General features: G+C 46.8%; 4 protein-coding genes across 4 annotated transcripts; all 4 read right to left on the bottom strand.

The window, feature by feature from the left end:
* Positions 1-3,059: 3,059 nt before the first annotated feature.
* On the bottom strand, positions 3,060-3,995 carry LOC138809526 (olfactory receptor 8G50-like). Its single transcript, XM_069996138.1, has one exon. The coding sequence runs from the start codon at positions 3,990-3,992 to the stop codon at positions 3,060-3,062; it is 933 nt and encodes a 310-aa protein (XP_069852239.1). The 5' UTR covers positions 3,993-3,995.
* A 2,846-nt stretch (positions 3,996-6,841) lies between these two features.
* On the bottom strand, positions 6,842-7,780 carry LOC138809523 (olfactory receptor 8G50-like). Its single transcript, XM_069996124.1, has one exon. The coding sequence runs from the start codon at positions 7,772-7,774 to the stop codon at positions 6,842-6,844; it is 933 nt and encodes a 310-aa protein (XP_069852225.1). The 5' UTR covers positions 7,775-7,780.
* A 4,717-nt stretch (positions 7,781-12,497) lies between these two features.
* Positions 12,498-13,433, bottom strand: LOC138809517 (putative olfactory receptor 10D4). Its single transcript, XM_069996109.1, has one exon. It carries the CDS (start codon positions 13,431-13,433, stop codon positions 12,498-12,500), a length of 936 nt encoding a protein of 311 aa, XP_069852210.1.
* Positions 13,434-17,763: 4,330 nt separating this feature from the next.
* LOC138809511 (putative olfactory receptor 10D4) lies at positions 17,764-18,699 on the bottom strand. Its single transcript, XM_069996100.1, has one exon. The coding sequence runs from the start codon at positions 18,697-18,699 to the stop codon at positions 17,764-17,766; it is 936 nt and encodes a 311-aa protein (XP_069852201.1).
* Between the last annotated feature and the right edge of the window lie 4,398 nt (positions 18,700-23,097).

The following is a 23,097-nucleotide window of genomic DNA, read 5'->3' as shown; positions in this document are numbered from 1 at the left end:
TCTCATTTCTTTATCAAAAGTTTAACAGGTCTGTCAGGGTAAAATCGACTCCCCGCATCAGTGCGTCATACGTGTATAATTTTAGGTGAATGTGATGCACATGCTTACCCATAAAGCACTTTGCTGAATTGAGAAAGAATAAACGCACGCAACACACGAGAATCTGTTTGTGTTGTTCTCTGTAATCCTTCCCTGTCAACCTTCTCCCCCTCCGGCCTGAGCAGTCGGGAATCCACGAGTGTCGCTGCAGGCCGGTGTGTGCATTCCAGAGCCCTGCCCTGAGAAAATGACACTGCAGACCACCTTTCCTGGGCTTTCTGGCTGGCAGATGCGCTGTGAGCATCACGCGTACCTCGCACGGGCCATCAGCACCTCAGGTTGCCTCCCCCCGGCCTTCCTCGTGGGCTGCGGTCTGTGGATTGTGAGGACCTTGCTGCCTTGCTCACGGGAGCCTCATGTTGTGCTGTGATCAAGGTCAGGAAGCCTGTGTGCATAGCGTTTTATTGCTCATTGTCTTCTAAGCACCAGCAAATGCAATGCAAATAAATAGAGGTGAAATTTGTTAATGGTGGTTTTCTCTCCGGAGGAGGGATGTGTAGGGATTGGAAGTAAACAGCAGGGCTCTGCTGGGCGATCACCAGTGTCTACTTTTTTCTTTTTTCTTTTCTTGAATCAGATAGTGAGCACTTTGTGCTTTATACATTTTAGGGTCTTTAATGCAACTGTCTGATTCTTTCCCTTCAGAGGCCTTAGCCTTAGATGATACTGTAATGAAGGGACAGAACTATGTCCAATAAAACTCTATTTATGAACACTGGAATTTGGATTTCCTTTCACTTTAGAAAGCATTTGATATTGTAAAAGGCAGTCTTACATCAGTCATCCCTCATAAATATATACACATGTCTTTGTGCATGTGTGTGCATGCGTGTGCCGGTGCATGTGCTTGTATGTGTGTGTGTGTGTGTGTGTGTGTGTGTGTGTGTGTGTGTGTGTTGGTGGATGCTGCTACTGGGGCTTGAACTCAGGGCCTGGATCCTCTTTCTTAGCTTTTGGGATCAAGGCTAACACTCTGTCATCTGAGGTGCAGCTCCACTGCTGGGTTTTTGGTGGTTAGCTGGCTGGTGGTTGTCTTGCTTGCCTGGCTGGCTTTGAACTGTGATCCTCAAATCTCAGCCTTCTGAGTAGCTAGGATTATAGGCATGAGCCACTGGTGCTGGCTATTTTATTTATTTTTTAAATGAAAACAAGTCAGGACACTGGACGCAACCGAGTTATGTGAAAGAAAATGTACCAGTGTTTAGGGAGGACCGTGTTTGTTTCCCAAGCTTGCATAATACAGTGATGACTCATTGTTTTTCCTGCCGAGATGCAGTGTGAAGCCAAGTTAAATTAGCTGGGTTGGAAAACTAACAGGTAGGTAAATACAAATTAGAAAATTAAGGGGAAACCAGAGGCTTGTTGGATCAAAGGTTTATGTAGCTCAGATTTTAAAGTTCTGATTATGTGATAGAGGATATAAGATGCGTGTTAAATAAGACATGGAAGGATGGAGCAGGCTGCGATTGTTCAAAGCTGAGAGATTGCAGCTGCTGCAGAGCTCTGATTTGTTACTCTTTGAAGGGGCATGCTGACGGAGCTTAGTGCTCAGGGGAAGATGGTATTTTCATTGTGGCTGAGGAGGACTGAGATAAGTACATAGCAACTACCTAGAAAAAGAGAGAGAAGGTGAATGGATTGGGTCTACATCAGTTTTAATATTTCTAATCGGTGTCACAGTGGTGTGTGTAAGATTAAAAAAAAACCACCTGGCAAATGAGATCAAAGTTCATGGGAAGAAGAAATAATGACAATAGAATTCTACCAAATAAGGTGAGAGGAATACAGATGCACTCCTATGAAATACTAATTCGTACCGTTAACCAATTAGATATCAATTGTTAGTATCAATTCCAACACTATAGTAGTCAGTGACTGAGGTTTAGAGCATCATTCTCCTATTGTTTCTGTTCACAATCATTTTGTCCAGCATTTTCATCAGGCAATGTTGGGATCTTTGTTCTGGAGGTCAGGGGATTTCTGCATGGGCACACAAATAGGATAAACACAGAGGACACTTGGTCCTATCCACAGAACTGACTGATGATGGACAGAGTTGACAAATATTAGAGAAACAAAAACATGACACTTACCCACAGCTGGCAGATGCCAGCGCAGCCGGGGCCGTGCCTCAAGGGAGGGGCTGACCGGCTGACCGTGAGGAGGCTGGAAGAGCCTGCTGTGTCCAGGCTCAGGACAAGGAACAGGAGTACTAATTCATGGAAATAGGCATGAGAGCAAGAGTGTTTGAGAGGAGAGGAAGACCAAGGAACTAGGAGATGATCGCACCAATTTTGCAGAAACAGACACTAATCATGCAACCTAGAGGAGCTGAGGACCAGAGACACCATCCATGCACTCCTCAAAGCAGAGGAAAGCAGGTCTGTGGAGACATCTGTGTATTTAAAAAGCAAGGGTACACAGGGCAACCTGGTGGTTATGGTTTTGCCCTGATTTTGTTTGATGAGTATGGCTTTGGAATCTTTTATTTCAATGATAATCAGTGAATTAAATAGAAAGCCATCATGATAGTTATGCAGAAGACAGGCACATAGGAAACTCATGCACTGGAAATACTTGATGTGCGGAGCAGAATTCTCCACAGTCCTCAGCCACAGCCTCCATGACCCGAGCCAAGTATCATTCTAGTAATAGCACAGGCCCTGGAGCCACGGGGACCCGGCAGACCTGCCCTGTACCCACCACCCCAGGAACAGCCATGTTCCAGCACATGAAGCACCATCAGTCACGAGAAGGCTTTCAGCAGCTTTAGAAAACATCTGGATGTGATACGAGGGGTGAAGCCCGGGGCATCTTGGTCAGGTGAGGTCTCCAAAGCGTCTGATCCTGCGACTCCAGTCTCCTGACAATGTGCTTTCACATGGTCAGTTAGTAGCGGCAGTAATCAGATGGTTTGAAGACATGAATTATTATCATATTTTGCTAGGGTGTAATATTTTTTATATGGATATTCTTTTTGCAAGAAACTTACTTAGGGCCATTTTGACATCCTTATTTCTCAGGCTGTAGATCAATGGGTTCAGCATCGGAACAACAGTAGTATAAAACACAGAAGACAATTTTCCTTGGTCCCTGGAGCTGATGGAGGAGGGGCGCAGGTACATGAACGCCAGAGAACCAAAGAACAGAGAAACCGCAGAGAGGTGGGAGCTGCAGGTGCTGAAGGCCTTGGATCTGCCCTGGGCGGAGCGAATGCGGAGGACGCTGGCGATGATGAAGATGTAGGAGCCCAGGATGGTCAGGGTCGGCACAAAGATATTAAAAGTGCTTAAACACAGAACTACTGTTTCATTAATAAAAATACTGGAACAGGAGAGTTCCAGGAGAGGGAAAAGGTCGCAGAAGTATTGGTTTATTGTATTTGCCTTACAGAAATTCACTCTCAGCATGCAGACTGTGTGGGCCGTGGCGCCAATCAACCCCATGCTGTACACACCAGCCACCATCCAGGAGCAGACTCCACGGGACATGGTGACGTTGTAGAGCAAGGGCTTACAGATGGCCACGTAGCGGTCGTAGGCCATGGCAGACAGCATGTGGCACTCGGCGATAACAAAGACAAGGAAGAAGTAGAGCTGAGCCATGCACTCCGGGTAGGAGATGGTGTTCTCTGTCAGAAAGCTCACCAGCATTTTGGGGGTGATGACGGTGGAATGACAGAAGTCGATGAAGGAGAGACTGCTGAGGAGATAGTACATGGGGTTGTGCAGGTGAGAACTGAGCGCGATCAGCGCGATCATGCCCAGGTTCCCCAGCACCGTGAGCACGTAGATCCCCAGGAAGAGGAGGAGGAGGGGCAGCTGGAGCCCTGGCTTCTCTGTTAGCCCTGCCAGGATGAACTCAGTCACTGCGGAGTAGTTTCCTGGGGCCATTTCTCCCTGGGGAAATCTATGTAGGGAGAGAAGAAAAAAAAATGAGGTAAGAATGTATTGTCTCACCAAATATTGAGATGTGAAAAAGAATTCCAGTCTTTCCAGTCAGGTATCAGTTCTCTGAGAGTTTCAAGTTAGCAGTTATAAAATAAACAGTCATAAGCTTTGGAATCACAGTACCTATCAGATAGGTAAATGGCTATCATATAAAACCATCACATTTGTGTTCTATGCAGTGAGTGGCTGTTAGTATATGCAGTGTCTCAGTGAGGAACAGATCTGATGACTTCGATAGAGTGTGCCAAGGAATTCTTGTGCCTGAAAGCACAGATACAGATTGAACTTATTTTTCTTACTAAGAAGGCTTGGCTACAGCCTGGCAGATTCATCTGGTCTTGTTAGCCCAAGTGTGTTAAACACAGTTCAAAGAAATATGTGTTGAACCATGACAAAAACAATTTTCTCTCATCTGATGTGTCATTGCAAAACACGGATTATCATTTTCAGGGAGCTTTAGGAAATTCCTATTGTGTGTGGAGATTGGACTCCAGGAAGTCCCGCCACATTCTGAGGTCAAAAGGCTCTGGGACAATGGAATCTGGGTACTTACTCTGGATCGTCCTGGAAGTTTCTTTCCTGGTTGTGAGCGAGCTACAGATCAGGTACCCTGAAGTGAAATGACTCGACGTTGCTGGTGGCAGTACAAATGAAGACTGTGTTCTCGCCTGGACTTGGGGATCAGGACGCAGATGTCCAGTTGTGAGGTGCTCACACACTCGGTGAGCCAGGTGCCAGGGCCCCTCCTCGCTGCCCCAGGCTCTGAGCAGCTGGCGCAGCGCACCAGGAGTCTGGCTGTGGAAGAGGCTCATGAAGCAGACAGGAACGCCCCTCAGGACGTCCTTCCACAGGGACGAGCTGTTGGGATGTAATTAAAATTGACTTTTGAATCCTTTGTCTGCAGCGCTCATTAGCCACCCATGGAGGATACCTGTGCTTTGCCATCGTAGTAATCATCACCTTGTGGGACTTGGAATGAAAGCACAGCGGCGCTGAAGCAAGTCAGGTCAGGAAGCTGGGACCTGAGTGAGGATGGCCAAGCACGGGCATGTGCCGCGCGGTCTGGATGGACAGTGTAGACAGACGGACCTGCAGCCAGAGCAATTCCATGTATGACTGAAATGTTCTCCTCTCAAACAAGTGCCGCGCAGGGCACCTGGCCGCGTGTGTGGGACGGAAAAGACCCTGGGTGCGGTCTGCCTTGGCCAAAGGCAAATCCCCCTGAAGGCCGAGGCTTTGAACTCTGCCACCAACCACAGGCGACGTTGCGTTGAAAGGGACCAATCACTGTGTATCTGAAGGAAAACCCCCTGAACGTGGGGAACTGGCCCCGTGAAGGTGAACGTTCTAGTTACCAAATTCTAGGAATCAATTCATTATAGTTTTAAAATGAGTTATTAAACTATATTTTTTATCTTGTGCTTCTTCCCATGTTGGCTAAACATAGTGAATGGTTTCAATGCTTTCGGATAAACTAATGACTGAGTTGTGACCATGTGACTCCCTCAGGAGGCCTTTTGCTTGTCGGGTGTCTGTGCTCAGTGCAGTGTTCTTCCCGTGCGCTGGGGGACAGCAGCAGACCGATCAAGCCCTAAGCTCTGGAGCCCCTGCCCAGGGCTTGGTTTTCTCCTGAGGCGAAGGCCAGCATCCGATTCCCGTCACCTAGTCCCTAAGTTGGGGAGGAAGGTGTGCATTTTCTGAATGAAGCAATGAATGAAATGAAACATTCAAATTATGATGGCAATGCACATTTGTTGTCACTGCTGTTGAAACTGGAGTTCGATGCACAAACCTAATTTAATTCACATACATATTCACAGTTAAGTCAGATTGAAGACACACAGAGGTCAAGCGAAGAATTTTTTTTTGGGTCCAGTCGTGGGGCCTGAACTCTAGGCCTGGGCGCTGTCCCTCAGCTCTTCAGCTCAAGGCTAGTGCTCTACCACTTGAGCCATAGCACCACTTCTGGCTTTTTTCCTTTTTGCTTATGTGGTGCTAAGGAATCGAACCCAGGGTCTCATGCATGCAAGGCAAGCGCTCTACCACTGAGCCACCTTCCCAGCCCCAAGCGAAGAATTCTTTAGCACTTCTTTTATGGCACTTTAGAAATCACTTGATTTGTTTGGTGGTTTGGAAATAAAAACCAAACAGAACACATTAAACCTTTAATTTTAGAAGGGTTTAAAATGACTTTATTTATAACATATATTCTTAAAATCTTCCTCCAGACAAAGACAAAATTAGACATATCTACTTATAGATGGATTATGTCAGAGAATTTTTTTTTCCGGTCATGGGGCCTGAACTCTGGGCCTGGGCAGTGTCCCAGCTCAAGGCTAGCACTCTACCACTTGAGCCACAATGCCACTTCCAGCTTTTTCTGCTTATGTGGTGCTGAGGAATTGGACCCAGGGCCTCATGCATGCAAGGCAAGCGCTGTACCACTGAGCCACCTTCCCAGCCCCATCAGAGAAATGAATTTTGGTGAACACTTAGTCCCTTCAATAAGATAATTGGATGTAGACTGTAAAGACCCACATTTCAAATAAGATGGGCCAATTACAAGAGGGCTTTGAAGAACCCGCTTCTGCAGGAGCTGCAGTGCAGCTTGAGGAGATGAAGTGTGGTGAGTAGAGGGTGAGGTTCCATGAGTCTATAGATGCCATCCTGCTTTTGGAAACCACTTTCTTATAGTCAAGGACTTGGGGACACTCATTGTGGCATCTCATTGCTGTATCTTTAACCAAATATCTATAAAACATATATTTTTTTGCTGAGAAAAATGGTATTTTTCATATAAAACCTTTCCTTTCCAGGAACTTATTTAGGGCAATTTTGACATCCTTATTTCTCAGGCTGTAGATCATGGGATTCAACATAGGCACAACAATGGTGTAAAACACAGAGGACACCTTCCCTTGGTCCATGGAGCTGACTGAGGACGGCTGCAGGTACATGAAGGCAGCAGAACCGAAGAAGACAGCAACAGCGGAGATGTGGGAGCTGCAGGTGCTGAAGGCCTTGGACCTGCCCTGGGCGGAGCGAATGCGGAGGATGCTGGCGATGATGAAGATGTAGGAGCCCAGGATGGTGAGGCTGGGGACGATGATATTAAATGCACTGAAGCACAGGACCACTACCTCATTGACAAACGTGCTGGAGCAGGAGAGCTCCAGTAATGGGAAAAGGTCACAGAAGTAATGGTTTATTACATCTGCCTGGCAGAAATTCACTCTCAGCATGCAGACTGTGTGGGCCGTGGCACCAATCAACCCCACACTGTACACGCCAGCCACCATCCAGGAGCAGACTCCACGGGACATGGTGACGTTGTAGAGCAAGGGCTTACAGATGGCCACGTAGCGGTCGTAGGCCATGGCAGACAGCATGTGGCACTCGGCGATAACAAAGACAAGGAAGAAGTAGAGCTGAGCCATGCACTCCGGGTAGGAGATGGTGTTCTCTGTCACGAAGCTCACCAGCATTTTGGGGGTGATGACAGTGGAATGACAGAGGTCGATGAAGGAGAGACTGCTGAGGAGATAGTACATGGGGTTGTGTAGGTGAGAACTGAGAGCGATCAGCGCGATCATGCCCAGGTTCCCCAGCACCGTGAGCACGTAGATCCCCAGGAAGAGGAGGAAGAGGAGCAGCTGGAGCCCTGGCTTCTCTGTTAGCCCTGCCAGGATGAACTCAGTCACTGCGGAGTGGTTTCCTGGGGCCATTTTCTCCACTGAATTCTATGTAGGAACAGAAGAAGAAAATGATGCAGATGATCTCCAGTTTCTGGATCACTCCTCCTGTGTGCAAGCAAACAGTGACGGTGGGATCCCAAACTTATCGGACCTGCACCTATGTGTAAGCTAGGACTGTCACTGTTTGCAGTCTCTGCTATGAGACTTGCCATTAGTGCCACTAGTGCCTGCTAGGACTCAGAAATGACAGATCTGATAACTAATCCACTGACAGACTGAGAGAGTTGTCCCACAGGTCAGTGGACAAAACATAAAGTACAGTCTTTGCACTTTTTATTGAACATTATACTTGATACTCTGGTAAGAGGCACAGATCTTTGAAATGGAATTTAAAATATCTTCAATAATACAAACAACTGTATAATCATTGACCATTAAAGTATATTTGTTTTTAAATGATGTAGATTTATATTGTAAATTCTAAAGCATCTATAAAAAAGAACTACTAGAACTAATTAGGAAGTTAAGCCAATAAGAGCAGGAGACCAACGAGTAAAACCTACAACTGTAAAGTCCATGGCAATATTATGAAAATTAATACTTTGTAAATGATTGAACTAAAAAAATGTCAGATAGTATCTTTAAAATTATAAAGCATTGCTGAAAAGGACTAAAAACTTACATACATGGAAAGGTATTCCATGTTCACAACTAAAGACTCAACATTGTGAAAACCACAGTACTTCCCGAACTGATTTACCAGCTCAGCTCAATTGCTACCCGATCCAAAGCTGTGCATTTCAGATTCTGACGTGCTAATCCTTCACAAAACTGTAAGGGGTACAGAACAGTCAGAATAAACTTGAAAGAGAAAGCAAGGTTTGAAGGCTCACATTTCTTTAAGACTCGCTGCAATGTCACAGTAATCAACATAGCATGATATTGTTATGTGAGCAGATCAGTGGAATGGATTTGGAAGTCCAAATGAAAGCTTGTACCCCTTCCTCTTCCTCTTCAAGGGAGGGAGGATACAATAAAAAATTCACAAATCAGGAATTCAGGTACTCACTGTTCATCGTCCTGGTTGTGAGCGAGCTACAGATCGGGTGCCCCGAAGTGAAATGACTCGACGTTGCTGGTGGCAGTACAAATGAAGACTGTGTTCTCGCCTGGACTTGGGGATCAGGACGCAGATGTCCAGTTGTGAGGTGCTCACACACTCGGTGAGCCAGGTGCCAGGGCCCCTCCTCGCTGCCCCAGGCTCTGAGCAGCTGGCGCAGTGCACCAAGAGTCTGGCTGTGGAAGAGGCTCATGAAGCAGACAGGAACGCCCCTCAGGACGTCCTTCCACAGGGACGAGCTGTTGGGATGTAATTAAAATTGACTTTTGAATCCTTTGTCTGCAGCGCTCATTAGCCACCCATGGAGGATACCTGTGCTTTGCCATCGTAGTAATCATCACCTTGTGGGACTTGGAATGAAAGCACAGCGGCGCTGAAGCAAGTCAGGTCAGGAAGCTGGGACCTGAGTGAGGATGGCCAAGCACGGGCATGTGCCGCGCGGTCTGGATGGACAGTGTAGACAGACGGACCTGCAGCCAGAGCAATTCCGTGTATGACTGAAATGTTCTCCTCTCAAACAAGTGCCGCGCAGGGCACCTGGCCGCGTGTGTGGGACGGAAAAGACCCTGGGTGCGGTCTGCCTTGGCCAAAGGCAAATCCCCCTGAAGGCCGAGGCTTTGAGCTCTGCCACCAACCACAGGCGACGTTGCGTTGAAAGGGACCAGTCACTGTGTATCTGAAGGAAAACTCCCCTGAACGTGGGGAACTGGCCCCGTGAAGGTGAACGTTCTAGTTACCAAATTCTTGGAGTTGACTTGGTATTTGCATCATTCCATATTTAAGATTATGTATTCAAGATAAAATAAATTTAAGCTTTATTCATTCATAGTTGGGTAGGGACAGGGTGTGCTGCATGGGGAGCCCCTGGGCTCTGCCCCCGGGGTCCGCAGGACTCTGTGAGGCCACGGCACGCAGGAGACACCAGGAGGAAGTACGTCTCTGCGGTGGAACGACAGGGTGTGTCCTCAACGTTGTCACCTCCAGATCTTTATGGTCTTGTTTCCTGAACTTTCTGCTCCTCAGATACTTCCAGCTCTTACAGTTCAGCTCCAGAGCTTGGGAGGTGATCCGTCCCGCTGCCCTCCGCGCATGGGTACAACACTGCACTGAGCACAGAAAGCTTCAAGCACATGGCCACCTGAAGGACTCACATGGTTTTCTTTCAAAAGTTTGGTTATTGTGACTCAGTAATTATTTTATATGAAAGATATTATGATGGCCATGACATCCCTAGGAACAATTTTTTTTTGTGTGCCAGTCCCAGGGCTTGAACGGCTTTTAGCCTTTTTTTTTTTTTTTTTAATCTTATGCCTGCTACTCTTCCACTTGAACCATAGCTCTACTTCTAGCTTTTTGGTGGTAATTGGAGATAAGAGTCTCACAGACTCTCCTGCCCAGGCTGGCTTCAGACCTCAGTCTCCTGAGTAGCTAGGATGAAAGGCACGAGCCACCAGCACCCGCTGGCAGCGAGGGTTTTCAGCACCAAAATCATATGGGACCACGAGGACGTGGTATGTTTATTCTTGGATGGAAACATCCACATGCAGCAGGGTATAATTGCACGCAGGATGAAAGATATACACTCCTCCCCCCACACACATCACAACAGCACAATTCATTGATGGGATTCCAGGAGAGGTAAAGAAAATGAAGGAGAATGACTAATTTTGAGATACATTCCACCTGTGTATGAAGATTGCATAAGAAAACTCACTACTAGCTGTTGAGTAACACAGGGATGGGGACAGAGAGCCCCTTGGAGGAGGTTAAACTGATGAAATGACAGTATGGAGTGCCCGAGGACCCACCGTGGAAACCCTTGAGTGATTAACATACACTGGACACAATGAGTGACAGCTCCTGGCTGTGTGGGGTCCACTGGGAGGAGGGGCTGAGCAGAGACGGCAGATATGGCTGAAGTACTGTGCATTCATGTATGAAGATGAAATACTGAAACCATTGAAATTGTTTAAGAAGTGGGTTAGGGGAGTGAAGGATTGGTGAGTATAACTGGAAGACACTGTAAGTATGGAAATGCCACAATGAAAGCCTCATGTACAACTCATATATACTAGAAAAATTGCTTCAATAAAAAAATGAGAAGCCAGATGCCGGTGGCATATGCCTATAATACTAGCTACTCAGGAGGCTCAGAGTCCATGAGACTCTTAGGGTCAATTAACCACCAGAAAACTGCAAGTGGCTCTGTGGCTCAAGTGGTCTGGCTCTTGCTGAAGAGCTCAGGGATAGTGCCCAGGCCCAGAGTTCAAGCCCCAGGACAGAGAGAGAGAGAGAGAGAGAGAGAGAGAGAGAGAGAGAGAGAGAGAGAGAGAGAGAGAGAGAGAGAGAGAGAGAGAGAGAGAGAGAGAGAGAGGGGGGGGGGGAGAGAGAGAGAGCGAGAGACAGAGACAGAGACAGAGACAGAGAGAGACAGAGAGAGAGAGAAAGAGAGAGAAAGAGAGAGACAGAGAGAGACAGAGAGAGACAGAGAGAGAGAGAAATGTCACTCTTTCTAATAGAAGCATAAAATTCCATTTTGTATATGTACCACATTTTCTTCATCCTTTTGTCCACAGAGGGGTATCTGGGTTGATTCCATATCTTGGTTATGGTAAAACATGTTCCAATTCATATGGTTGTACTGGTGGCTTTAGTGTCTCATTTGTAAGGAAATGGAAAGACTTGGAAAAACTATACTAGGTGAACTAATCCAGACCCAAAGAAATATAAGCTGCATGTTTTCCCTCATTTGTAATAACTAGAATGTGCCTGTAAATCAACAAGTAAACCCAATGGACAGTAAAAGACAAATAATAACACTCAAAAACATGATTAATTAAACAGCAGTCTAAACATTCACACAATGAGAACAGAGAAGGACATTCTTAGAAGAGGATGTCAAGGGCTTAACAGCGACATGCATCATATCATATAAAATGATGCTTATTGAAAGGAACTGCAAGGAATGGAAGAATTTTTTATTATACTGTTTGTGGTTCTCTTTTCCCTTTTCTTTTCTTCTTTCCTTTTTTCTTTGGTTTATTCCATCTGTTGTAGTTTCTGATTTCTGTACTCTTTTGCTTGTGTCTAAGTTTATCTGATTTGGGGAGCGGGAGGGAGAGCACAGATATGGTGAGACAAAGGGTGAACCAATTCAGCAGCAATGCTCACTAGAGAGTATGTTGGAAATGAACTAAACAAATATGGAGGGAGGGGAGTTGCAGGGGAAAGATGGTGAGAATGAGGGAGGTGGTGACACTGTTCAAAAGGAAATGTACTCATTAGCTGAATCATGTAACTGTAGCTGTGAGAGTTTGTAGATCACGTTTACAATAAAATTCGTAAGAGAGAGAGAAGTAATACCACCAGAGGAGAATTGCACACATGGCCTCATCTCTCAACCAAAATGCAGGCAAACTGAAAATCTGAACACAATCAGTGTAAATACCTTTGAGAAACTTTCCATTTCATAATAAAGCACAGAGGAATTTGAAAACCACATGGGTATATTTATAAACAGTAAAAATAGGAAACTGAAGCTTAATACATTTTCTTTCCATATGTCCTGGAAGGCAAGGTGAAGTCCTGCCATCGGGGGCGATCTGCGCTTTGTCCAGCAGAGCTTTGGTTGTTTCACTTCTTTCCCAGGACCAGGCTTCTCCGGGGAAGGAGGCTGCTCAGGGCTGATTTCACATCCTTATTCCTCAGGCTGTAGATGAGTGGATTCAACGCGGGAGTCACCAGATTGTTCAGGATCTGCACTATGGCCCCCAGCAGAGGACTGGGGTCGGGCTGCAGGTAGATGATGATGACGGGGCCATAGGCACAGGCAATGGCGGTGATGTGGGCGCTGCAGGTGGAGAAGGCCCGCTGCCTGCCCTCGGTGGAGCGAATCTTGGCTATGGCGATGCCAATGCGAGTGTAGGAGCAGAGGATGAGAGAGAAGCAGATGAGGGACAGCAGGCCCACGTTGGTGAAGCTGACCCTCTGAGCCAGGGCCGGGTCCCCGCAGGCCAGCGGCAGCACGGCGGGGATGTCGCAGAAGTAGTAGCTCACCTCTCGGGAGCCACAGTAGGGCAGCCGGAAGGTGAGGGAGGTGAGCAGCGTGGCGTGCACGCAGCCACCCACCCAGGTCCCGGTGGCCAGGGCGGCGCACGGCCGGGGGCTCATGATGGCCGTGTAGCGCAGCGGGTGGCAGATGGCCACGAAGCGGTCGTAGGCCATCACGGTGTACAGGAAGCACTCGGTGCAGCCCAGGCAGTGGTAGAAGAAGAGCTGGGTGGCGCAGCCCCGGAAGGAGATGGCGCGGCTCCGCCCGGACAGGTAGGCCAGCATCTTGGGGATGGTGGTGGAAGAGAAACCCAGGTCGAAGATGGACAGGTTTCCCAGGAAAAAGTACATGGGGGTGTGGAGCCGGGGCGAGGAGGCCACGGCCGCGAGCAGCAGCGCGTTGCCCAGGAGGGCGCAGGTGTACACGGCGGCCAGGAGCAGCAGCAGAGCACCGTCCTGGCCCTCTGCACCCGGGATGCCCAGCAGCAGGAACTCGCTCACCCACGACTGATTCCTCATCTTCCCGGAAGGACGGCTCTCGCCCAGGTGGAGGGAGAAATGGGGGGTTAGGTTGGAGACGTGTGGCAACTGGCAGCGTTGAGGGAAGTGCGTGGAAGAGCAGGAAGACACCTGGCTGTGCGCACAGTGCTGGCTTCCTGGAGACTGGTCCTTCCCTGCAGGCTTGCTGACAGCTGGACCCGAATCTCCCTGCAGTGCAGCGTCCAACCACAGAGGGCGCTCAAGGGCCAGCTCCCCCATGACCCCTGGGGTGTCCTGACTTTCCTTCCTGATACCCTCTGATTGCACCTGCTGGGAATGCTCCTTTGGAATGCTAGCAGGCCAAGTCAAAGACTGTGTCTGCAGAACACGAAGGGCTGCAACCCGTTCCTCATCTTCCCCCAATCTGTTGCCCTTAATTCTCCATCTATGGTTAGAGAAGCCACAAATACAAGAGCTACAGTGTCTCCTCACAGTGTCCTAGTTATGAGACAGTGGTCAAGGAAAAAGTCTTTTGGTGGTGAACACTCTCTAACTTCCTCCTGTGGAGTCCCAGAATTCAGGGGAGAGCAGGACCTTCTAGGCTGAGCTTCGGGATGCACCATCTGTGCCTCTCCAATCAGATCCACGCTCAACAACCTGGATTTGTTGCAGGGGGGACTCAGGGGTTGTGGTAGCAAAGAATCCTTTCCTAGTGCCATGTTCTGAAAAGTTGTGATCTTTTCCTGCTTGTTTATGTTTCTCAACTTGCCAGACATCTGTAAATTACATATCAACCTATCAATCTGGTCTAAGACCAGACTCCACTTGTCTCTGTTTCTCTGTTTGTCTCTCTATCCCTCCTGTATCTCTTACCTATCTCTCTATCCACCTCTGTACCTGTCCACACAGGTGTGAATGTGTGTGTGTAGGCATCTATCTGTCTGTTGTCTGTCTGTCTTCTCTCATCTATACCATTTTGTACATCCATTCTACAACCTGTACAATCCATTGTACAACCTGGGTACTTACGTGGCAGACGAGCGCCTGGCGGCTGCTTCTCCTGAGCGTTGCTCTCCTTTCTTCCTTGCAGAAGGAGGGATGCTCCCGGGCTAGAGCCTGGTCCCACTGCTGCCCGCAGGGGCTCTGCAGCTCCTCTCCTCTTCCCTTGGTGTCAAGCAGAATGCTGCCACTCATCTGGGTGAATTTCAGCAGCTCTGAAATTGTGTCCTGTTTTCTCCAGGAACTGCAATAATTTCACAAACAGGAGATTTTAAATCATCTTGGTCTCCCTGTGGGTATTGATGTATTAATCCCCAAAGTCAGAAGCCTTATTAAGCAGGAGTAAAATTAACTACTTGGTACAATTAGAAAAAGAGAGAGAAACAGTGAGAGAGAGAGCTACAGAGGGTAATTGATTATTTGTAAATTTCTTTGCATGCAATATATGACACTTATATCACACATATATAAATGTCCATTTTAAACTTTATTGTTTATCATGTTGTTTTGTGAATAAATTATTTGTATGTAACCTCAGGGTACAAACAAGATTGGCTCAATGCCACAAGAGTGACTAGGACAGCATAGACACCAGAGGCACCTGGTGAAAGTCAGGGTTAGAAGGAGCAAATTAAGGGAAATAGAAGAGCTTCCTCTTGGATGTCATTATTTGGCAATGATCATCATAATATAGATGGCTCTCTGCTAAAAATGGTACAATTTATGATGCTTTGGTTTTATGATGATAGACCTACAAGGGCATGTGTTCAATGGAAACCATTCTTCAGATTTTGAATTTTGTTCTTTTCTGGTGGTAGGAACACCCATGTGAGACCCTTCTCCCCCGCTTCCCAATACTGGTCAATATCAGCCAGCTGCTGCTTTCAGTCAGGTGTGTGTCCTGAGGTCTCAGGCGGGACCCAGTGAGCTGTGCTTTCCTGATACTGAACTGTGTGTAGTCATCAGTGCCCATCTAGGTGTGGATGTGAGATACTCAACACCTTGAAAAATAAGATAGGCACAGGGTTAGCTGATTTTATCCCAGTGTGGTGTACTGGAAGTATTCTGAGCACAGTTAAGGGATCATTTATAGCTAAGCTTGAAGTTTGGTAAGTTAGGTATTTTAAATGCATTTTGGCATTATATGTTCATTTTCCAGGGGTGTCTTGGGACATAGCAAATATAAGCTAAATAATAGGACTAAATGATTCAGGCCCAAATCACCATGGGTGGTCAAAGAAGTAGGTAAAAGTTTAAAGGACTATTGCCTAGTTACAAATTACTTCTTTCATGACTAATGAGACAAACTAGAATAAGTTTGCAGTTGGGTAATCTAGCAGATGCTGTCAAATTCCCAGATCACCAGGACCAACTTCATTAGCAGTAGTGGAAATTATAGCAAGTCTGTCCTGACTGAGCACTATGTAGAGCACAGCATTGTTCTGAGTCGATCCTGGACCTGGTGTGTTCTTTTAATCCTCTCCAAGATTTAATAACTAAGAAATGTCTCAGGGTGATAGTGATGCTTGAAAAGAATCCACAAAGCCTCAGAATAAATGTGTACTGTCTGGTATGCAGAAGCAATTCCTAAGATGCCAACATGTACAAAGATATTTACATAAATTAATACACGATTATATATACATATATATATATATATATATATATATATATATATCACAACAGTACAGCTGATTGATAGGATTGAGGGAAAGGTAAAGAAAATGAAGGAGAATGACTAATATTAAGATACATCTCACCTGTGTATGAAGAGTACATAGGAAAACTCACTGTTGCGTTTTCTCTCAACAAGCTGTTGAGTAACACAGGGATGGGGACAGAGAGCCCATTGGAGGAGGTTTAACTGATGAAATGACACTATGGAGTGCCTGAGGACCCACTGTGGAAACCCTTGAGTGATTAACATACATTGGACACTAAGAGTGACAGGAAAATGAGGCAGGTCCTGGCTGTGTGGGTTCTACTGGGAGTGGGGAGGGTGAGCACAGACGGCAGATATGGCTGAAGTACTGTGCATTCATGTATGAAAATAAAATATGGAAACCTGTAGAAATTGTTTAAGAAGTGGGGAAAGGTCAAGGGAAAGATGGAGATGGTAAGCTTAATCTGAAGACACTATAAATATATATGGAAATGCCACAATGGAAGTCTCATGTACAACCTATATATGCTAATAAAAATGTTTCAATACAAAATGAAAACTATCATTCTTTCTGATGGAAACAGAAAATTGCATTTTTGTATATATGCCACATTTCTTTGATCCATTTGTCCACGGAGGGGCATCTTAGCTATGTTAAACAATACTCCAATGATTATGGTTGTACTGGTGGCTTTAGTGTCTCATTTTTTAGGAAGTGGAAAAAATTGGAAAAAACTATACTAAGTGAACTAAGCAAGACCAAAGCAAATATAGGCTGCATGTTTTCCCTCACTGTAATAACTAGAATGCACCTGTAAATCTGCAAGTAAACCCAATGGACAGTAAATGACAAATAATTACATTTGAACATGGTTATTTAAACAGCAATGTAAACATTCACACAATGAGAACAGAGAAGGACATTCTTAGAAGAGTATCTCAAGAGCTTAATAGCTACATGCATAATATCATATAAAATGATGTTTATTGAAATGAACTCCAAGGAATGAAAGGCTTTTTAAACAAATATACTGTTTGTGGGGGTTTTTTGGTCTTTGTCTTTCTTTTCTTCTTTCTTTTTTCCTTTGGTTTAGTCCCTTCTGTTGCTATTTATGATTTCTGTACTCTTTTTTCTTATATATGTTTATCTGATTTGAGGAAGGGAAAGGAGAGCACAGAAATGGTGGGACAAAGGGTAAACCAATTCAACAGAGACCTACTAGACATGGTGTTGGAAATGAACTAAAGAACACTGGAGGGAGGCAGAGTAGGGAAGGGAAAAACTGGGAAAGAATGAGGGAGGGGATGACACTGTTCAAATGGACATGTACTCATTACCTGAATTATGTAACTGTAGTCCATCTGTACTTCACCTTTACAATAAATTAGAGAGAGAGAAAGAGATAGATAGACAGACAGAGAGAGAAAAAAATTACACCACTAGAGAGAATTGCACACAGGGCCTCATCTCTCAACCAAAATGCAGGCAAACTGAAAATCTGAACACAATCAGTGTAAATACCTTTGAGAAACTTTCCATTTCATAATAAAGCACAGAGGAATTTGAAAACCACATGGGTATATTTATAAACAGTAAAAATAGGAAACTGAAGCTTAATACATTTTCTTTCCATATGTCCTGGAAGGCAAGGTGAAGTCCTGCCATCGGGGGCGATCTGCGCTTTGTCCAGCAGAGCTTTGGTTGTTTCACTTCTTTCCCAGGACCAGGCTTCTCCGGGGAAGGAGGCTGCTCAGGGCTGATTTCACATCCTTATTCCTCAGGCTGTAGATGAGTGGATTCAACGCGGGAGTCACCAGATTGTTCAGGATCTGCACTATGGCCCCCAGCAGAGGACTGGGGTCGGGCTGCAGGTAGATGATGATGACGGGGCCATAGGCACAGGCAATGGCGGTGATGTGGGCGCTGCAGGTGGAGAAGGCCCGCTGCCTGCCCTCGGTGGAGCGAATCTTGGCTATGGCGATGCCAATGCGAGTGTAGGAGCAGAGGATGAGAGAGAAGCAGATGAGGGACAGCAGGCCCACGTTGGTGAAGCTGACCCTCTGAGCCAGGGCCGGGTCCCCGCAGGCCAGCGGCAGCACGGCGGGGATGTCACAGAAGTAGTAGCTCACCTCTCGGGAGCCACAGTAGGGCAGCCGGAAGGTGAGGGAGGTGAGCAGCGTGGCGTGCACGCAGCCACCCACCCAGGTCCCGGTGGCCAGGGCGGCGCACGGCCGGGGGCTCATGATGGCCGTGTAGCGCAGCGGGTGGCAGACGGCCACGAAGCGGTCGTAGGCCATCACGGTGTACAGGAAGCACTCGGTGCAGCCCAGGCAGTGGTAGAAGAAGAGCTGGGTGGCGCAGCCCCGGAAGGAGATGGCGCGGCTCCGCCCGGACAGGTAGGCCAGCATCTTGGGGATGGTGGTGGAAGAGAAACCCAGGTCGAAGATGGACAGGTTTCCCAGGAAAAAGTACATGGGGGTGTGGAGCCGGGGCGAGGAGGCCACGGCCGCGAGCAGCAGCGCGTTGCCCAGGAGGGCGCAGGTGTACACGGCGGCCAGGAGCAGCAGCAGAGCACCGTCCTGGCCCTCTGCACCCGGGATGCCCAGCAGCAGGAACTCGCTCACCCACGACTGATTCCTCATCTTCCCGGAAGGACGGCTCTCGCCCAGGTGGAGGGAGAAATGGGGGGTTAGGTTGGAGACGTGTGGCAACTGGCAGCGTTGAGGGAAGTGCGTGGAAGAGCAGGAAGACACCTGGCTGTGCGCACAGTGCTGGCTTCCTGGAGACTGGTCCTTCCCTGCAGGCTTGCTGACAGCTGGACCCGAATCTCCCTGCAGTGCAGCGTCCAACCACAGAGGGCGCTCAAGGGCCAGCTCCCCCATGACCCCTGGGGTGTCCTGACTTTCCTTCCTGATACCCTCTGATTGCACCTGCTGGGAATGCTCCTTTGGAATGCTAGCAGGCCAAGTCAAAGACTGTGTCTGCAGAACACGAAGGGCTGCAACCCGTTCCTCATCTTCCCCCAATCTGTTGCCCTTAATTCTCCATCTATGGTTAGAGAAGCCACAAATACAAGAGCTACAGGGTCTCCTCACAGTGTCCTAGTTATGAGACAGTGGCCAAGGAAAAAGTCTTTTGGTGGTGAACACTCTCTAACTTCCTCCTGTGGAGTCCCAGAATTCAGGGGAGAGCAGGACCTGCTAGGCTGAGCTTCGGGATGCACCATCTGTGCCTCTCCAATCAGATCCACGCTCAACAACCTGGATTTGTTGCAGGGGGACTCAGGGGTTGTGGTAGCAAAGAATCCTTTCCTAGTGCCATGTTCTGAAAAGTTGTGATCTTTTCCTGCTTGTTTATGTTTCTCAACTTGCCAGACATCTGTAAATTACATATCAACCTATCAATCTGGTCTAAGACCAGACTCCACTTGTCTCTGTTTCTCTGTTTGTCTCTCTATCCCTCCTGTATCTCTTACCTATCTCTCTATCCACCTCTGTACCTGTCCACACAGGTGTGAATGTGTGTGTGTAGGCATCTATCTGTCTGTTGTCTGTCTGTCTTCTCTCATCTATACCATTTTGTACATCCATTCTACAACCTGTACAATCCATTGTACAACCTGGGTACTTACGTGGCAGACGAGCGCCTGGCGGCTGCTTCTCCTGAGCGTTGCTCTCCTTTCTTCCTTGCAGAAGGAGGGATGCTCCCGGGCTAGAGCCTGGTCCCACTGCTGCCCGCAGGGGCTCTGCAGCTCCTCTCCTCTTCCCTTGGTGTCAAGCAGAATGCTGCCACTCATCTGGGTGAACTTCAGCAGCTCTGAAATTGTGTCCTGTTTTCTCCAGGAACTGCAATAATTTCACAAACAGGAGATTTTAAATCATCTTGGTCTCCCTGTGGGTATTGATGTATTAATCCCCAAAGTCAGAAGCCTTATTAAGCAGGAGTAAAATTAACTACTTGGTACAATTTGAAGAGAGAGAGAAGAGAGAGAGAGAGAGAGAGAGAGAGAGAGAGAGAGAGAGAGAGAGAGAGAGAGAGAGAGAGAGAGAGAGAGACAGACAGACAGACAGACAGACAGACAGACAGACAGACAAACAGACAGACAGAAAGAGAGAGACAGAGACAGAGACAGAGAGAGGAGAGAGAGAGAGACAGGGAGAGAGAGACAGAGAGAGAAGAGAGAGAGGAGAGAGAAAAGAGAGGGATAGAAGGAGGGAAGGAGGGAGAGAGAGACTAGATTAGACAAATATATTGGAGATAATTATAATTTCTTTGCATACAAAATTCTTTTTATTTTTATACCTTATTATAATAAAATTAGTGGCACTTTAGTCATAAATATTCATGATCCTAGTAATCATTAGTTGTCTGTCCATAGTTTTCATCAAGTTATTTTAAATTTGGTTTTATGTTTAGGGAGAAGTCTTTGCCCCTTGTTGTTCTATAACCTTTAAAAGAATGGGACATTACTAGAATTCCAGTTACATTATTTTTAGAATATCTTTTTCAGCACATTGGATTTCACCTGAAATTTCAATCCAGATTTTGATATTGCACAAAAAAGAACAAATTGAAGTCTGAAGTTTTAGTTTTCATTTTCAAAAACTGTGTATCAAAATAAATGAAAATCATTTTTAAGAGCAGGCATGTTTGATTTCTGCTGATATTACATAGTTACAAATTAAAAGGTTGTTTAAATTACCCTGGGCTGCTTTGCTCTGAATGTATTTTAGCTGGGCGCTGACATCCTCTCCCCCGACGTCGACTCTGGCAGGGGAGGGTGGCACTCCTGTGTAGCAGGGTGCAGAGCCTGGGTGATGGCACTGTTAGCCCCAAACCATGAGAAACAGGTGCACTCCAGGTTTTTTTGACTAAGAATGCTATTGGGAAATTCATGCTTTCATTCCCATAAATTTTTTTATGAGCATCAAGTGACTAGGTTGTGAGAGTTTGGTAATATTTGCAATTGAGATACATAATGCATTTTATCCGTTGAAGACTAGTGGGAATGTATCGGCCAAAGGAGCAAGTGATTTTAGTTTTTTCAGTCGAGTACCTGTCACCCTGCAGTATTGTCAATGCAGTTGTAAATTGAATTTGAAGTGCTATTAATACTGTCAAACAATTTTTATCCGTTTGTATATCTTACTCTAGATTATGTACAAGTAACATCTAAATAAAATTACACTTTTAGCCCGAAAAAAGGCCAATTTGACACTTACATTACATATCTAAGTGTTCACTTTAAACTTTGTTTTTTGTGTGGTGCTGTGTTTGTGAACAAATTGTTCAAATGTGCCTACGCAGTACTAACAAGGCTGGCTTGAGAGTCAGCAAGAGTGACTAGAGCCACTGAGGGTAGTGTGGCCCTGGTACTAACTGGTCTGGGGACGGTGTGCATGGTGCCGCTCCCAGGACCTTGGTGGAGAAGGTCGTGGAAGACCCTCAGCACGCGGGCTTTGGAGGGCTCCTTCCCTGCAGGCTGGACTCCTGCAGGCCTGAGCTCAAGAGAGAACCTAATTTCTTTTCTAATGTGGCCCTTGTGGTTAGAGGGGAGCAGAGACAGGACGGGAAGAGAATGGCGGCCACGAGAAAGGGCCGAAGATGTGGGGAGCCCCTGGAGCATTTGGACCTATCACTTGATGCATCTATCTTAGACTTCTGGGTGTTTCTTGTTGCTCCGTGTTGTCTCCTGAATACTTGATAAAAATTCTGGGAAGAGGCATGTGAAACCAAATTCTTTTTTTTTTTTTTTTTTTTTTTGAGTGCAGTAGTTGTTCATTCATTCACTTATTAATTTACGTGTTCACAACTCAGTATTTTCCAACTAACGTTCAAACATCTCTGACTAGCCAAGAAAAACAACCAAGAAGGGAGATACCAGGCACACACAGCAGGGCATGGGGCACCAAAGGAGATCATCCAGGGGTGCACAGGTCACCTTGAGGCTACGATTTCTGTATTAGAAGTTCAGGAAACGTCTATCCAGTTTAAGCAGTATCGTGCTTCGGTGTATCATGGGAGAGAGTCAGTCTGAAGGGAATGTTCTAGTTAGAGTAGGTAAGAGGTTCCAGGCAGCAGGAAGATGTTCACAGAGACAAAACAAATTATGGACAATTCTGAGGCACCCAGAGGTGAACCAAGTAGATAAGTCAGGCACTGAGGGGCTGAAAGACACCACTGGTCCAGTGATTTCATAGGCTCAGAAGCCTCGCTGCGAATGTGCTATGTAGTGGCACTCGTGTGAGCAGACCCAGCTGTGTGGCCCACACCCCACAAACACAGCTGAGGCCACTGAGAAAGGTCTGTCCTGTTTGATAGTGGAGACCCACAGCCATGCTTTCATGTTCATTTGTGTCTGTACTATGCTCTGCCCTTGTCTGGCCAGTGCTCTACCCCTGAGTAACACTCCAAGCACAGCTGTCTGTCTGTCTGTCTATGTATCATCTGTCTAATCTCTATGTAATTCTTTCACACTTGCTTGCGAGGCAGATGCTCTACCACTTGAACCATGCTTCCTGTCCTTTTACACATTTTTCCCCCAGGCAGTATCTCTCTCTCTGTCTGGTGCAGCCTGGGCTGTGATTCTCCCACGTGCTTCCAGCATCTCTGGGGATGACAGGCATGCACCACTGTACCAGCCTCTGTGCCTGCCGTCTCCTGGATAAACTGGCAGGTATCACCAGGCCCAGTGGCAATGGAGTCTCCCCAACTTTTTGCTCCAGCTGACCTTGAAACCATGATCACTTGATCTTAGCCTCCCAAATAGCTACGTCTTTTGTATTTTGAGTTGGGGTCACCTTCACGTTACCGGGACTGGTGTTGAAATCACAGTCCTCCTCCCTCTGCCTTCTGAGTAGCTGGGACTATAAGTGTGAACATCCACATCTGGCTATACCCACCCCCCCCACATGCATTTATAGAATCTATCCAGTAAGTGTGTGTGTGTGTGTGTGTGTGTGTGTGTTATCCATAGCACTCAGCTTATTAGCCTGGTGAGAAGCTCACAAGTGGCCATGCCAGGAAAGCTGGGTGTTTTG

This window comes from Dipodomys merriami, unplaced genomic scaffold (genome assembly GCF_024711535.1).
Source record: "Dipodomys merriami isolate MVZ:Mamm:240054 unplaced genomic scaffold, mDipMer1.0.p SCAF_103, whole genome shotgun sequence".
NCBI classification, from domain to species: domain Eukaryota; kingdom Metazoa; phylum Chordata; class Mammalia; order Rodentia; family Heteromyidae; genus Dipodomys; species Dipodomys merriami.
Note: the sequence above shows the minus strand (reverse complement) of the source record. Positions and strands in the feature narration are given on the sequence as shown.

What these genes read in the sequence shown, in the direction of transcription:
- LOC138809526 (XM_069996138.1), bottom strand. Translation starts at nt 3,992, where the DNA reads ATGGCCCCAGGAAACTACTCCGCAGTGACTGAGTTCATCCTGGCAGGG.
- LOC138809517 (XM_069996109.1), bottom strand. Translation starts at nt 13,433, where the DNA reads ATGAGGAATCAGTCGTGGGTGAGCGAGTTCCTGCTGCTGGGCATCCCG.
- LOC138809511 (XM_069996100.1), bottom strand. Translation starts at nt 18,699, where the DNA reads ATGAGGAATCAGTCGTGGGTGAGCGAGTTCCTGCTGCTGGGCATCCCG.
- LOC138809523 (XM_069996124.1), bottom strand. Translation starts at nt 7,774, where the DNA reads ATGGCCCCAGGAAACCACTCCGCAGTGACTGAGTTCATCCTGGCAGGG.